The sequence below is a fragment of the Rutidosis leptorrhynchoides genome, chromosome 4, assembly GCF_046630445.1.
Source record: "Rutidosis leptorrhynchoides isolate AG116_Rl617_1_P2 chromosome 4, CSIRO_AGI_Rlap_v1, whole genome shotgun sequence".
Taxonomy (NCBI): domain Eukaryota; kingdom Viridiplantae; phylum Streptophyta; class Magnoliopsida; order Asterales; family Asteraceae; genus Rutidosis; species Rutidosis leptorrhynchoides.
The window spans coordinates 75241613-75257204 of NC_092336.1; the positions used below are offsets into that span (position 1 = coordinate 75241613).

The 15592-nt window shown below is 34.3% G+C and overlaps 2 protein-coding genes across 2 annotated transcripts; both read left to right on the plus strand.

The window, feature by feature from the left end:
* Nucleotides 1–6049: 6049 nt before the first annotated feature.
* LOC139843342 (glycosyltransferase BC10-like) lies at nt 6050–8820 on the plus strand. The gene is made up of 2 exons (XM_071833420.1): nt 6050–7233; nt 8536–8820. The coding sequence occupies exon 1, from the start codon at nt 6142–6144 to the stop codon at nt 7222–7224; it is 1083 nt and encodes a 360-aa protein (XP_071689521.1). The 5' UTR covers nt 6050–6141; the 3' UTR covers nt 7225–7233; nt 8536–8820.
* Nucleotides 8821–10137: 1317 nt separating this feature from the next.
* On the plus strand, nt 10138–11666 carry LOC139844625 (transcription termination factor MTERF8, chloroplastic-like). The gene has a single exon (XM_071834857.1). The coding sequence runs from the start codon at nt 10285–10287 to the stop codon at nt 11374–11376; it is 1092 nt and encodes a 363-aa protein (XP_071690958.1). The 5' UTR covers nt 10138–10284; the 3' UTR covers nt 11377–11666.
* Nucleotides 11667–15592: the final 3926 nt, after the last annotated feature.

A 15592-nucleotide genomic window follows, 5' to 3' on the forward strand; every position in this document is an offset into this window, starting at 1 on the left:
AGATATATTCAGACGGGGTTACACCGCCAAGAGCAAACTCACCAGTCACAACCACGCGGCTGGACTTTTTGTCAGTGGATCCAATGGTCATCTTTGCAGGCACTAGCGGTGGAACAACGGGGCCGCATGTGGTTTGCTGCGGCCAGGTACCTATTTACAGTACCACTGTTTCAATACCTCTGCATACGCAGAGCATTCAGCAGAATTCGTCATTTACACCGTTGCAACCTTGGCAGCCACCGCGCCCAGTTTCACAATTTTTAACTCCTGCGGATGCGCAGGCGTTACTTAATAGTTGGGGATTTGGTGTCATCCCATATGCAAACTCTCATTGGGCGCCGATAACAGCGCAGCAGCAAAGCACAGCGCATACAGTTGGGCTTTTAAGTGTGTATCCTCAAGTTTCGCAGATATCTGCGCCACAGGTTTCGCTTCCTTTACAGCCACCTGTGTACTCTGCGTCTTCAAGTTATCCCTGTTTTCTAACGCAACAGCCTTGGTTATATCCGCAGACGCAGGGTCAACCTTGGCAAAATGTTCAAGGGCAGGCAAATCTTGCAAGTCAATTCATGCAGGCTGCACCTCCTGATATGGTTCACTTATTTTCACAACCTGACTTTGTTCAGGACATGATGAAGCGTTTCTTTGCAAACTTGAAAGGGGATCCTGTTAAACCACCCTTCGAGCTACCGACTACCTTTGACAAGTTTCCTCCGCATATATCCGCATACCCGTTTTCATCAGCACCAAAGATACCTAGCACGTTGGGTACTTACAATTGCCTGACCGATCCAGATAATTTTTTACAGCGTTTCGAAGGCGCAATGCGCACTCAAGGCTGGGTGGATCTGGTTGCGTGTCAGATATTTCCTATGACACTACAGGGTATTGCTCGTGAGTGGTTTAATAAGTTGCCGGTGGGTAGTATTGCCGGGTTTATGGATCTGCGGACAAAGTTTTTGCTGCAATATCAGAATCAGAGACCACGCAAGCGCACTCACATTGAATGCCATGACATCGTGCAGAAGTCCAAGGAATCTTTGGGCGAATTTCTCACAAGGTATACTAATGAGTGCCTGCGTATACCAGATCTCAAACCAGAGCAACAGATTTCCGGACTCATACATGGTATAAACTCAGAACGTCATCCAACACTGGTAAGGCCTCTGCGCCATACAGTCCCAACAACTTATGCTGAGGCGCTTAATGAATGCCACGACTATATGCGGAGTGGCGAAGATAATGACATCCCAACGGCTAGCTCACGCAACGAGAGGAAGGACGATGATGATCGTTCGCGCGATCAAAATCGTGGTAACAACTCTCGCGGAAGGTATCCTAGCTGTGGTCCTATCAGGAATGATAAAGGGAAATCAAGTGGCAATTATCGAAACAATAATCAGCGCGGCATCAATAATCAGAACTATGCGTTGCTCAAAAGTTTGTCCAAAACGCCCAAGAAAATTTTGGCAACGGAGCCAGTATGCGCGACCTTCGCGGTTCCAACTCCGCTTACAGAATTTGGCAAGCGGGACAAAACAAAGTATTGTGAATTTCATGATGATTATGGTCACGACACCAATCGGTGTAAAAACTTGATGGAACGGGTTCTGGAGGCGCTTCGCGCGGGCAAATTGGATCATCTAAAACCACCTAAAAAGGATAAGGGAAAGGCCGCAGAAGGGGGTTCGAAGTCTAAAACTTTCGCATGGCAGAAAGTGGACAAAGCGAAAGATGCCGACTTAACCATTAACATGGTTGACATAGAGAAAATCAGCCAGCGGAGAAAGTACAATGATCACCAAGATTGGGAGCTTCTCCCAATCACTTTCCCTCCTGTAATAGATTGTGTTTGACAAATAGATTGTGTTGTTCAAACATTTACCCTAGTAAATATGTTATTTGCTTGCTTCAATGTTAAAGACATAAATTGCTAATTTGCTATTTATATATTTGAAATATTCATGATATATGTAAATCAATTTCAGAGATAATTCTTAATTTTAAGAAATTTGTTATGTATTGTATACTTGATTGTTTAGCTTATGTTCTAAATTGATAGCTATAAACTTCTATTATATAGTCATTTTTAAAAGACTTGGATAATATTATTAATTATTAATCACATTAATAGTAATTTGTTAATAAAGTTTTTTAATGACATCCTCTAAGGCTTTCATTAAAATGTAAATTGATATATAAAAAAAAGATATAACTTCTTGGTTGGCAGTGGTTATTTTCAGTAAATCGATAGTTAATTTTGATGTATATATAAATTAATCATTCTTAATTTTTTTAACGATAACTCTGAAAGCTGTCACTATAAAACTTACACATTAAATGTTAACATTCAATGGAAGATTTTTGTTATTATTGTTAAATTTTAATGACTTTTTGTAAATAAATGAAATAATATAAACAATTATATCTAACTTTTTAAATTAGAAAAGCATGTCATATCTACGAATGCATGATGAGTTGACATTATTTAAGATGACGACAATGTTAATTATCATATATGATAAAGTCATAAAACCGTAATTAAATCAACATCAATACCAAACAACTCTCATCCAAAATATCATATAAAAATATGAATCGATTAATTCTAATACGTACACATGACAAAAATGGTAACCAAGTCTAATTTCTGTTTCTATATCTAATTCACTAATATACTAAGAATGAATAGTTGTGATTTTTTGAACGGTAACAGTACTCTCTATTTTTTTAAATTTTTGATTTTTTAAATTTTTTTATCTTAGCATGACATTATGCATTCTTTTTTTCCTTTGATGATGTAAGCATATGTATTTAATTATTTACTCGATATTTATCTTTTAATATGACTTTCTCATTACACACACAGTCGCGTGCGCGCGCACACACACTAACACACACTCATCAAAAAATCACAATGAGACTCGAAACTAACACTTACAGGTTTGATAAGTTACTTTGATACCTCTAGTTCATAAGCCAATTTGATAATTTTCTACATATTTGTTTTTCAAATGATTATATCATTCTTAATCTTAAATTTTGATCCGGGTAATGTCATATATAATAAAAAAATGTTAAAAATGTTTTATTTGAATATTTTCTTATTCAATGTAAACTATTTCATGCAACAACGAGAGATTTTTGTTTTTTCATGTATTTTCTGAAAATGAATGTTAAAAAATTTATTATTCATTGCGAATAATTTCCCCTAACAACGTTTGCTTTCCTTTTATTTTTTATTTTTTGATTCGTAAAAGAAATATCTCTAACAACAATCACATTGGGTCCCCACCGCGTATTGAAACTTTTGCAGTGTATACTTTTTTTATTAACAAACAAAAAATCTTAACTAATGAAAGATTTATATTTTGCACTAATCATCCATATGTGTATTTTAATTATAAACTAACAAAACAGTGTTTATTGTAATAGTAAAACTATATATTGTTGCAAACGAATTCCCACCGCAACGTTCAGACATCACTCTCCTTGTTCATCACATATTTAGCAGCAACTATATAAACATATAAATATCCCAACTAGAGACCTTGGATCTTTAGTTTGAAACTGATTACCAAATTGAATCAAAAACAATAAAATTTTTACCGAATTTTAAACAATTAATAAATCAATTAAAATTGAAACCTGATTTTGAATATTTTGAACCTAACAAACTAGACACCTAATTCAATTTAATAAATCTCTTCCTATTATCGTATTTTATATTCTATTTCACATTATATATGTATACATATCCTCTCTATATACATATAAAAAAAAGAATAATTATTAGCTAATAATCATTTCTAAAACTCACTTTATAACCCTTAGATTACAAAAAGACCTCCATATACCCTTTCATCCAATGGAGTAAAATCATTCCTTAAGACTATTAGCTAATAAATCAAATTTTAGTCTTAATCTACCTAAATTACCCTTCCATCAAACAAGAGCAATAGAATATAATTATATTATATTATCTATGACTATTTTTTTTTCTCTCCCACGCTCCCAGTTCATTTTCTTCCACGATGATTGAACCTCAGGGTTTTCCTATTTTTGGAATTGGTGATTCAATCGTTTTTTTCTTGCTCCGTTCGTTATATTCGATCGCAGTGTAACCCTAGGGTTTTTCTGCTCCGTTTGTTGTGTAATTAAAGTAAAGTAACCGATTCACACAACAATGGATCTTTTGATTAAACACAATAATTATAAATCACCAAGATAAAGTTATTAAGATTCGATCTGAATTAAAATCACTTAAAATCCTAACTACAAAGATCGCTCAATGTAATTACACGATTATGAGGCCAAACTACCATTCAATTACCGCATAAACATTCAAATCAGTCACTTGAAATAAAATGCCTACACATCTAGATCACTTAAAGTGTTGAAGTACACATTATTTAACACTATTTATCTCACCATAACTAGTTGATAACGTGTATAATTGAACTATAGTAGAAAAGCATGCATAAAAATGGGTCTTTGACCAAACTTAATTAAACTGGATCAATCAAACATAAAATCCATGAAAATAAGAACAATCCAACAATCGAAAGCTATTACATATGAGCAAACACTATAGGGTTTTAACCTAACATGCTAGAAAAATCAACCAAACAAGATACAATAGTAATTCATGGCTTTATCACTAAAATTAATGAAAAAATAAAGTACCAATGATGAAAGATTGAAGCTCTATGATAAACCCCTTTTGATTTGGTGAAGATGGGTCTTTGTAGCTCCAGAATCGCCCTAGAAACGCTACCAAACGGCCAAAGATTGTAAAAAAATCGTGATACCCAAAAAGTGAATCGTAGATATATATTTTTAGATGGGGCCTGACCGCCTTAGGCTTGCAATCGCGAGCCTCATTGCACTAACATCCTCACAATCACGAGGGCTGTAAAATCAGCTCTCGCGCTCGCTTTTCTCTTTCTCGGTTCGCGAACTTGACTTCGGCTCCATTATCGCGACTGGTGACTAAAAACTCGCGATAGCGAGGCCTGGAAGCACATTTTCAACTTGAAAACTCACTTTAAAGGTTGGCGTTAACTTGGGTTCGAACCTGAGACTTTATATATCACTTTTTTTAGCCCCGAAACACCTGAAAAACAACCAAATAACACCATGATACAATTTGGTTGGTCTTCGTATAATCTTCATTATAATGCTCAAAACTAACCGAAGTGGAACCCGATATTGCGAGATAAATATGTATAAACCGAGCAATATCAGCGCGAATAGTGTTTTTTGTGTGTGTGTGTGATCATGATGAAGATTGGGCGCTTGTGGATGCGGTTTAGCAACTTTGTAAGATGGATCCACTGTTGGCTTGAAGACTGAAACGTTCTCTGATGTTGGCTTTGATGTGTGGTCATAGAAAGCCTCTTTTCACGGGTCTCTCGAAGGTCTATTATTTTATTCAGAACGGAAAATCAGTTTGTTTCGAACAAGTGGAAGGTAAGCTTCTTAAACCCGAGACAAAAGTAGAAAGGCTTATCTAACAACGGATAAGCTTGGTGTTCTTTGAATGATTGATTCACTTTATGTTTTATTTTAGTTTGTTGACACTTTTTTCTTTGCTCTCTTAAGGACCGCTCGGTTTCTTGTAGACTTTTGCTATGGCTTTTCTAGTGTTTTGTTGTTCTAACTTCTATGAGGTTTTTGCTCGTTTCGTTTTTAGACAGTTCGTTAGACCAGATAGTTTTTGGTTGTGTTTTATTGCTTTCTAGCTGCTAGGCTTGTCATGAGAATATGTTATTTTTTTTTGGCTGAGTTCTTTCAAGTTCTTTTTTGGAAAGTTACTTGATCATGTACTTTTTTTTTCTCTGCAAAAAATAAAACGATATTGTTACTGTTTATTTTATTTTATATAGTTCCAGTTTCAATTTTTAATTTTAAATGTTAATGTTAATGTTAATGTTAATTTTAATCTCTACAATTTATGATTTGCATAAAACCCCAAATATCTCACTTTCCATTCTGTTACGAGTACTTATTACTTGCACTCACAATCACCATCACGAAAGCACACACATCATACTCATTTAAAACCCATCAGATTCAATGACCCAAAATCTCAATCAAACCCTAGATAAAAATGTTTAATTCCATCTTCAATTTATCACCATGATTTCATCACCATCTCCATGGATTCCTACACTACTTCTTCTTTCACTTTCTCTCCCAATTCTTTTCTTTTTCGCTTCACATATCCTGCCACCACCGCCGCCACCAATTTCCCTCCCGGACGAACTTGACGATCTCGCCCTTTTCCGGCGTGCCGCCACCGTCGATTCCATCCCGACCCATAAACCCAAATTAAGAATCGGATCCACCAACACAAAACCCAAGATTGCTTTTTTGTTCTTAACCAACACCAACCTTCAATTTGCACCTTTATGGGAGAAGTTTTTTAGTGTGAATCAATCAAGTTTGAATCTTTTTAATATTTATGTTCATGCTGACCCAACTGTTAAACCTAAAGTTGAAATCCCTGGTGGGGTTTTCACACAAGATCGATTTATCGCCAGTAAACAAACTCGCCGTGGCACCGCCACCCTCATCTCCGCTGCACGCCGCCTGATCGCCACCGCAATTCTTGATGACCCTAGTAATTATTTCTTTACTTTGATCTCTCAACATTGTATACCTTTACATTCATTTCAATATGTTTATAGTACCCTTTTCGAGTTAAATTCGCATCAAGTGGCTGAATTGAGAAACTTGAAATATAAAAGCTTTATTGAAATAATTGATCAGGATCCGAATCTTTGGGATAGGTATAATTCTAGGGGTGAAAATGTGATGGTTCCTGAGGTTAAATTTGATGAATTTCGAGTGGGTTCGCAATTTTTCACGCTTACTAGGAAGCATGCTATAATGGTTGTTAATGAAAGAAGGTTATGGAAGAAATTTAGGTTGACTTGTCTAAATCCGCAGTCGTGTTACCCTGAAGAACATTACTTTCCTACATTGTTGTCAATGGTGGATTTAAAAGGGTGTACTGGTTATACATTGACTCATGTTAATTGGACTGATTGTGTTAACGGACACCCACATACCTATTACCCGAATGAGGTGTCACCCGAACTGATTTACAACCTCAGGCGATCGGATTTTAAGCAGGATTATATGTTTGCGAGGAAGTTTTCGCCTGATTGTTTGGATCCTTTGATGGATATGGCCGATGAAGTGATTTTGCGGGACTGAATTTTTCTGGTAACTTTTTTACTCCTTAACTGAGTTAAACTTTAATATTGTTACACTTAATGTGGACATTAGTGAATGTTGATCGTGTTCCCTTTGCTGCCTGATATAGATAAGTGCATGATTTGGTACAACTGTATGAGTGGCGATTGCAGTGTATTGTCTGTTTCTTTCCTTAATGGTTGACGTGTGACGTGTGTCGAGTCTTTTTTGTTGTGTTTCTAACTTGAGTGTGCACTATGTTTACAATTTTATTTTTTATTTTATTTTTTATTTTTGTAATTTTTCCGATTTCATACTACAAAAAATGCATTCTTTTTAAGGTGTGCACGTGCATGGTCTCATGTGGTTATAGGAGTCTTCCTGTTTAGGTAAATAGTCTGTTCATAGTATTTATCGCATATTTTGCGAAATCCTGGTTGTCGTAATGTTCTCATTTAACACAATTGGTTGCATCAAGGTTCTTTATTGGTCTTTAGTTGCCATCTATGTTAGGAACTTTAGTTCATCTATAAGTGATTTATAAATCGTATGTATATGTCAACATACGGACACCAATTTGAGTCCTAAATGTACTAGATATGTCATCTTGCATTCCAGTGTAATATTAATATTACATATAGATTGATTTGGTTATTTAAAATATGGGAGCATGTAATGTCCTTACGTTGTCTTGTAAATATTATAATTATTTTCATAATTATATATCTGTAAGCTTTGAAAGTCATTTTTTATTTCTATATCAGATATAAAAATAAAATGGGATAATTGTATAAACGGTTAGTAGTAATGAATAGCACTATAATGAAAGACACGAAATTTTGTTTTGTGCTTCAAGTGATGGTTCGTTGTTGGATTCACGATGTATGGACCAATTTACCTATATGATCCATTATGAGGTTTTTGGGTAGTGTGTATTCGTAGTTTAACTTGACATATACTTGTGGGCACAATGCATAACAAACGCTTCTAATAATCAAATAAGCTTTAGATTCTCCCGTTACGAATCTCTTGTTCTATCTATAAAAGCATTATGGGGTATTCTTATATCACTAGTTGCAGGGCACATGCTTTATGTAGCCCTTTGAGAATTTTTATATGGGTCGATTTGGGTTTTGTGTTATTTTCTCGGGTCATATGGATAACATCAAATAAAATCTAGCTACTACGGAAACATGTTAAATGGGTTGATCACAACCTTTTAATCTAATTTATCAAAACATATAAGAAATACAATCTGCTTGCTTTGTCATTTTATTAGAAAGGTGAGGATTAAAACCCAGTTGATCATGTTTTTGTTACATTTGCTGACAGGTGAGCCGAAAGCGGCTGCAGCTGGAAAGCCTTTCAACAGTAGTGTACATACAAATGCTAAAAGATAGCGACGTCCTTGAGTGGTGATGCATAGGGCCGACAAATGTTCGGAGCCTCCAAATTTTATCTTGTTAGTTAATATAAAGTTATTGTCAAGTATCTGTTGTTCGGTGAAAGTATTAGTTGTCAAAATAGTTGCTAAAGTTATCTTGCTTCTTAATATTGCATATATTTAAGAGGTTAAATCTTAAATGTTATTTCTATGATCAAAGAAAAAAACTTATTTTAATGGCATGTACCTCTTGACCGGTGGCCAAGAGACAAGAATGAAATAACAAGGTGCAAACAGCAAATTGGTTCGTCTATTTGAGTCTAAGCTAACCACTTTCAACTTGTTAGACTGATACACCAAACCCAAACCAATTTGGTATGAATTGGGTCAATTACTTTTCTAGTTAGTTTAGTAGTCGAACTGAACTTCACGCCACATTCCTTTTTTCTCAACAAATTCACAAAAGTTGGGAAGAAAGGGCGATTGACTCCAAAAAGTGATAAACATCTTTTTTGATTACCAGAAATAACCATCCAGGCTTAGCTTGGATGGCCACCAGGGCTCCCTGTGAAGCGGGAGGTCACGGGTTCGAATCCTGCCATAGGGAGACGAACTTAATAGTGTTCCCTGACAAGAGTGTGCTTTTCCTGGCACATGTGATACCTGGGTTGCCTGCTACCCCAAGGTTTACGCGCTGCGCGGAGGCCAATGTGCCTATTCGTAGTAGTGGTTCCTCGGTTACCAAAAAAAAAAAAAAAATGCAGTTTGCTTCTTGCCATCAATTGCTTCAAGGCGTTCAACTTTTTGTGATTCACTTGGGTAGCGTTGTGTGATGGCGCAATGATTCAATTGTCCAAATGGTTACAGTTGTTTGTTTCATTAGTGGTTGGTTCATTATTGCAATGGTTGTGTCTGTTTAATCTTGTTTGTTTCGATCACGTATGTATGTTGGTTTTAATTGGTCATGTAGGTTATTAAAGTAGATCGTTGAATCTACTCAAACAAATCGTTTAGATTTGTACTTGTAGATCATCAAATTTTTATAATTTTTAAAAAAAAAAAAAAAAAATTAAACATAGCATGTATGTGTGTATGAAACTATGAATAAGTATTACCTATATATATTTTGGGGAATTTGGTAAAAATGTCCTCATTTCCCAAAATGTTGAACAATATGTTCTAAAAAATAGTAATTGCAAAAAGTGCGTGGTGTTTGGTGATTGGTGCGTGTTACCTAGGTAATCACCGAGACAACCTATTATCTTCGCAACATCCACCAAGCACTATGCACTGTGTGTGGTGCTTGTTGCACATAAACTTTGAATGGATTGTTGCACATCATGCGGGCAGATTTAATGTATCCACTACAGCCCAATATCTAAAACCAAGCCAGCTGGCCCATCCCATTAGCACCTTCTAAAGCCCACATCCACAACCTCTGACCTCACCACACTCCCTGCATCATTCTACTGCTTCCCCTGCAACCTCCCAACTCGCCCTACCGGCTACCGCCAATCGCCACCTCTGTGTCCTCCGTCTGAAATCATCAAGTCCTAATTTTTTTCTTCTCTCTCAGTAAGTTAAATATCCCCCACTAACTGATTTTGTCCCAAATACAAAGTTATTCATATTAGTTTAATATAACTTGTGAATTGTGAATGTTGTTTTAATAAAATAAGAAGTCTTGTTTACTAAAAATGGTGACTTTATTCAATCGTTATCTTCATACAGTTTCATCATCACCATCAAAATCCGCCATCTTAACTTACCTAACAGAATCTTTAGGGTTTCCCAAACCACGAGCTTTATTATTCTTTAACAAATATTCATCAACAGAAACCAACCCACAATCCGTTATCACATTCTTGAAATCATTCGGATTCACTAACTCTGATATCCAAACATGGGTAACTCAATCACCACCAATCCTATTTTCAAACATTGATCGTACCCTTAAACCAAATCTTCAGTATTTTCAAGGTTTAGGTCTAAATGGGTTGGAATTAAGTAAGTTCATTTCCAAAAACCCATCTTATTTGTCTGATAAATTTCAAGAAAGATTGAAACCCTGTATTGATATTGTAAAAAGATCGATGCTTTATGATGATAACAATGATAAAGATGAGAACTTGATTAGGCTTTTGAGAAGGTGTAACTGGATTTTGGTGAAGGACCCGGTTACTCGGGTTGCATCAAATATTAAGTACTTAGAACAATGTGGTATTGTCGGGGCGCAACTTACTACAATTATATCTAGACAACCGAGGTTGTTAATTATGGGTGAGTTTGAGCTTAAGGAGCTTGTAGCGAAAGTTGTTGATAAGGGTTTTTCAACTGATTCAAGAATGTTTGTTCATGCTCTTTACACTATTAGTTGTTTGAGTGCCGAAACGTTTGAGAAAAAGGTCGAGTTGTTCCAGTCGTTTGGGTTTAGTGAAGATGAGCTTTTGGCTATGTTTAGGAGGGCTCCGGGGTTGATTAGGGCGTCAGAATCAAAGTTAAGAGTTGGGATTGATTTCTTTCTTAATGAGGTTAAGTTTAAAAAGGAGGCTATAGTTTGTCGTCCTACGTGTTTGATGCTTAGTTTGGATGAAAGAGTGATTCCTCGTTATAACGTTTTGAATCTTATGATGTCAAAAAAGATTTTGAAGAAAAGGCCAAAATTTTCTAATGTAATCTGGTTGCCGGAAAATGAGTTTTTGGATAAGTACATTTTTAAGAACGGAGATCATGAGGATGAGTTGTTATTGGCTTACAAGGGTGGAGGACTGATAGTGGCAAAAGAATGAAACACATTTATGTGTTGGTTCCTGCAAATGTTGATTTAAAAAGGAATGAAACAAAGTTATGAGTTGGTTTTTCTGCAATTTGGATGTTTAACATCATTGAAAATTTGTAACGTGGATTCTGGGATTTGTGTTGGTTGGATTGGCAAATTATGAAGTGTGAATAGTGCCATGTTCATTGAAGTTTAGGCGTGCAAAACATGTTGATTGATTTCATGTTGATATCTAATCTCTATAATCGTACAGAGATTTTTGGGTAAAAATTTTTTTTTTGTTGAACGGCAAGAGATTTTTGGGTAATTTTTGGTATAATGCTTTCAGTGTTGTGGTTTTTTATGTTCTCTTGTCAACCATATACTTTATATGTTGTTGCGCATGATAAAAGTTTTAAGTTTCCAGCATATAAGCATAAGTTTTGAATTGAGACATAGTCAAATGATATAAAAATCTGAAAATAATAGTTTTAAATTTTATGACCACATTGGTATGAAGTACACCTTAAGACAAACAAACAAGAAATAATTACTTTTTTTACTTGTGGAAAAAAATAAGAACTCAAGATAAAACATACTGTATTTTTTTATACAGCATGTGGGTTGTGTGAAAGAAAAAATATTAGTGTAAAGAATATGACAACTTATTTGCATCTACCAGCTTTCAAGAACTTGTCACATGGACTTGAAGGTGGAAGCCTAAATGACATTTGTCGACTGTAGGCCGTTGTACAAGAAAGGAGTTGATCTTGCATTAGAGCTTGATCGCAAGTAGGGATGGCAATGGATCGGATATGGATCGGATGAGGCCGTATCCATATTCATATTCATTTAGTTTTTTATTCATCCATATCCATATCCGTTTAATTTCAGTTTATCCATCCATATCCATATCCAATGGATTAAGCGGTTTAATGGATATCCATTGGATATTCAAAAAATGTTATAATATTTCATAATATGGGAGTAAAATAAAAACGTAATATAACAAAATTTTATATAATTTCGCATACTTAAAATATATCCATAAGAGCGTGTAATCTTTGTCGAAGATATAACGCAATTTGGTAAGCTTCCTATTAAACATAGACTGACAAATTAAATGTGTAATTTTTATAATATTTGATTATATATACGTGTTGAAATGTCCCGTTCTTATTGATTAAAAACGTTCCATATTAATTGATTTCGTTGCGAGGTTTTGACCTCTATATGAGACGTTTTTCAAAGACTGCATTCATTTTTAAAACAAACCATAACCTTTATTTCATAAATAAAGGTTTAAAAAGCTTTGCGTAGATTATCAAATAATGATAATCTAAAATATCTTGTTTACACACGACCATTACATAATGGTTTACAATACAAATATGTTACATCGAAATCAGTTTCTTGAATGCAGTTTTTACACAATATCATACAAACATGGACTCCAAATCTTGTCCTTATTTTAGTATGCAACAGCGGAAGCTCTTAGTATTCACCTGAGAATAAACATGTTTTAAACGTCAACAAAAATGTTGGTGAGTTATAGGTTTAACCTATATATATCAAATCGTAACAATAGACCACAAGATTTCATATTTCAATACACATCCCATACATAGAGATAAAAATCATTCATATGGTGAACACCTGGTAACCGACATTAACAAGATGCATATATATAAGAATATCCCCATCATTCCGGGACACCCTTCGGATATGATATAAATTTCGAAGTACTAAAGCATCCGGTACTTTGGATGGGGTTTGTTAGGCCCAATAGATCTATCTTTAGGATTCGCGTCAATTAGGGTGTCTGTTCCCTAATCCTTAGATTACCAGACTTAATAAAAAGGGGCATATTCGATTTCGATAATTCAACCATAGAATGTAGTTTCACGTACTTGTGTCTATTTTGTAAATCATTTATAAAACCTGCATGTATTCTCATCCCAAAAATATTAGATTTTAAAAGTGGGACTATAACTCACTTTCACAGATTTTTACTTCGTTGGGAAGTAAGACTTTGCCACTGGTTGATTCACGAACCTATAACAATATATACATATATATCAAAGTATGTTTAAAATATATTTACAACACTTTTAATATATTTTGATGTTTTAAGTTTATTAAGTCAGCTGTCCTCGTTAGTAACCTACAACTAGTTGTCCACAGTTAGATGTACAGAAATAAATCGATAAATATTATCTTGAATCAATCCACGACCCAGTGTATACGTATCTCAGTATTGATCACAACTCAAACTATATATATTTTGGAATCAACCTCAACCCTGTATAGCTAACTCCAACATTCACATATAGAGTGTCTATGGTTGTTCCGAAATATATATAGATGTGTCGACATGATAGGTCGAAACATTTTATACGTGTCTATGGTATCTCAAGATTACATAATATACAATACAAGTTGATTAAGTTATGGTTGGAATAGATTTGTTACCAATTTTCACGTAGCTAAAATGAGAAAAATTATCCAATCTTGTTTTACCCATAACTTCTTCATTTTAAATCCGTTTTGAGTGAATCAAATTGCTATGGTTTCATATTGAACTCTATTTTATGAATCTAAACAGAAAAGTATAGGTTTATAGTCAGAAAAATAAGTTACAAGTCATTTTTGTAAAGGTAGTCATTTTAGTCGAAAGAACGACGTCTAGATGACCATTTTAGAAAACATACTTCCACTTTGAGTTTAACCATAATTTTTGGATATAGTTTCATGTTCATAATAAAAATCATTTTCTCAGAATAACAACTTTTAAATCAAAGTTTATCATAGTTTTTAATTAACTAACCCAAAACAGCCCGCGGTGTTACTACGACGGCGTAAATCCGGTTTTACGGTGTTTTTTGTGTTTCCAGGTTTTAAATCATTAAGTTAGCATATCATATAGATATAGAACATGTGTGTAGTTAATTTTAAAAGTCAAGTTAGAAGGATTAACTTTTGTTTGCCAACAAGTTTAGAATTAACTAAACTATGTTCTAGTGATTACGAGTTTAAACCTTCGAATAAGATAGTTTTATATATATGAATCGAATGATGTTATGAACATCATTACTACCTCAAGTTTAGTAGGTAAACCTACTGGAAGTGACAAGAAATGATCTAGCTTCAAAGGATCTTGGATGGCTTGAAAGTTCTTGAAGTAGGATCATGACACAAAAACAAGTTCAAGTAAGATTTTTACTCGAATTAAGATAGTTTATAGTTATAGAAATTGAATCAAAGTTTGAATATGAATATTACCTTGAATAAGAAATATAACCTACTGTATATAACAAAAGTTTCTTGATCTTAGATGATTACTTGGAATGGATTAGAAAGCTTGGAAGTAAATTAGTAAACTTGAAGGGATTTTTGAAGTGTTCTTGAAGTGTTCTTCCTATGATGATTATAGCTTGATTCTTGAAGTGATTTTTGATGAAGATGATGATTAAATACTGAAAAAATACGTTCATAATAGTGTGTGTGTGTTGAGAGAGAATTAGAAAGAGAATTGGAAGTGAAATGGAGTGAATGATGAGTGGTAATTGGTGAGTGGTGAGTGGGGTTAAAAGAGTTCTAGTTAGTTGACTAGCTCATGGTAGAAGTTAAAATTGATTAGTCATACATGACATAATCAAGAGTGGAATCCCATGCTAGTTCCTATTGGTATATACTCATAGTAAGTACGTTTTGAAGCTGTGTATAATACGGGTAAGAATACGACTAGAATTTTTGATGAAAGAAAAGAATGGAAAAGTAACTGTAACCATTTTCGTTAAGTATGAGTGTTTTGATATATGTCTTGAAGTCTTCCAAAAGTATTTTAATACATCTAAATACACTACATGTATATACATTTTAACTGAGTCGTTAAGTCATCGTTAGTCGTTACATGTAAGTGTTGTTTTGAAACCTTTAAGTTAACGATCTCAATTAATGTTGTTAACCCATTGTTTATTATATCTAATGAGATGTTAAATTATTATATTATCATGATATTATGATATATTAATATATCTTAATATGATATATATACATTTAAATGTCGTTACAACGATAATCGTTACATATATGTCTCGTTTCGAAATCCTTAAGTTAGTAGTCTTGTTTATATGTATATAACTCATTGTTAATATACTTATGGAGATACTTACTTATCATAATCTCATGTTAACCATATGTATATCCATATATATATATCGTCATGTCGTTTTTACAAGTTTTAA

Excerpts from the sequence above, each read along its gene's own strand:
- LOC139844625 (XM_071834857.1), top strand. The coding sequence starts at position 10,285 with ATGGTGACTTTATTCAATCGTTATCTTCATACAGTTTCATCATCACCA.
- LOC139843342 (XM_071833420.1), top strand. The coding sequence starts at position 6,142 with ATGATTTCATCACCATCTCCATGGATTCCTACACTACTTCTTCTTTCA.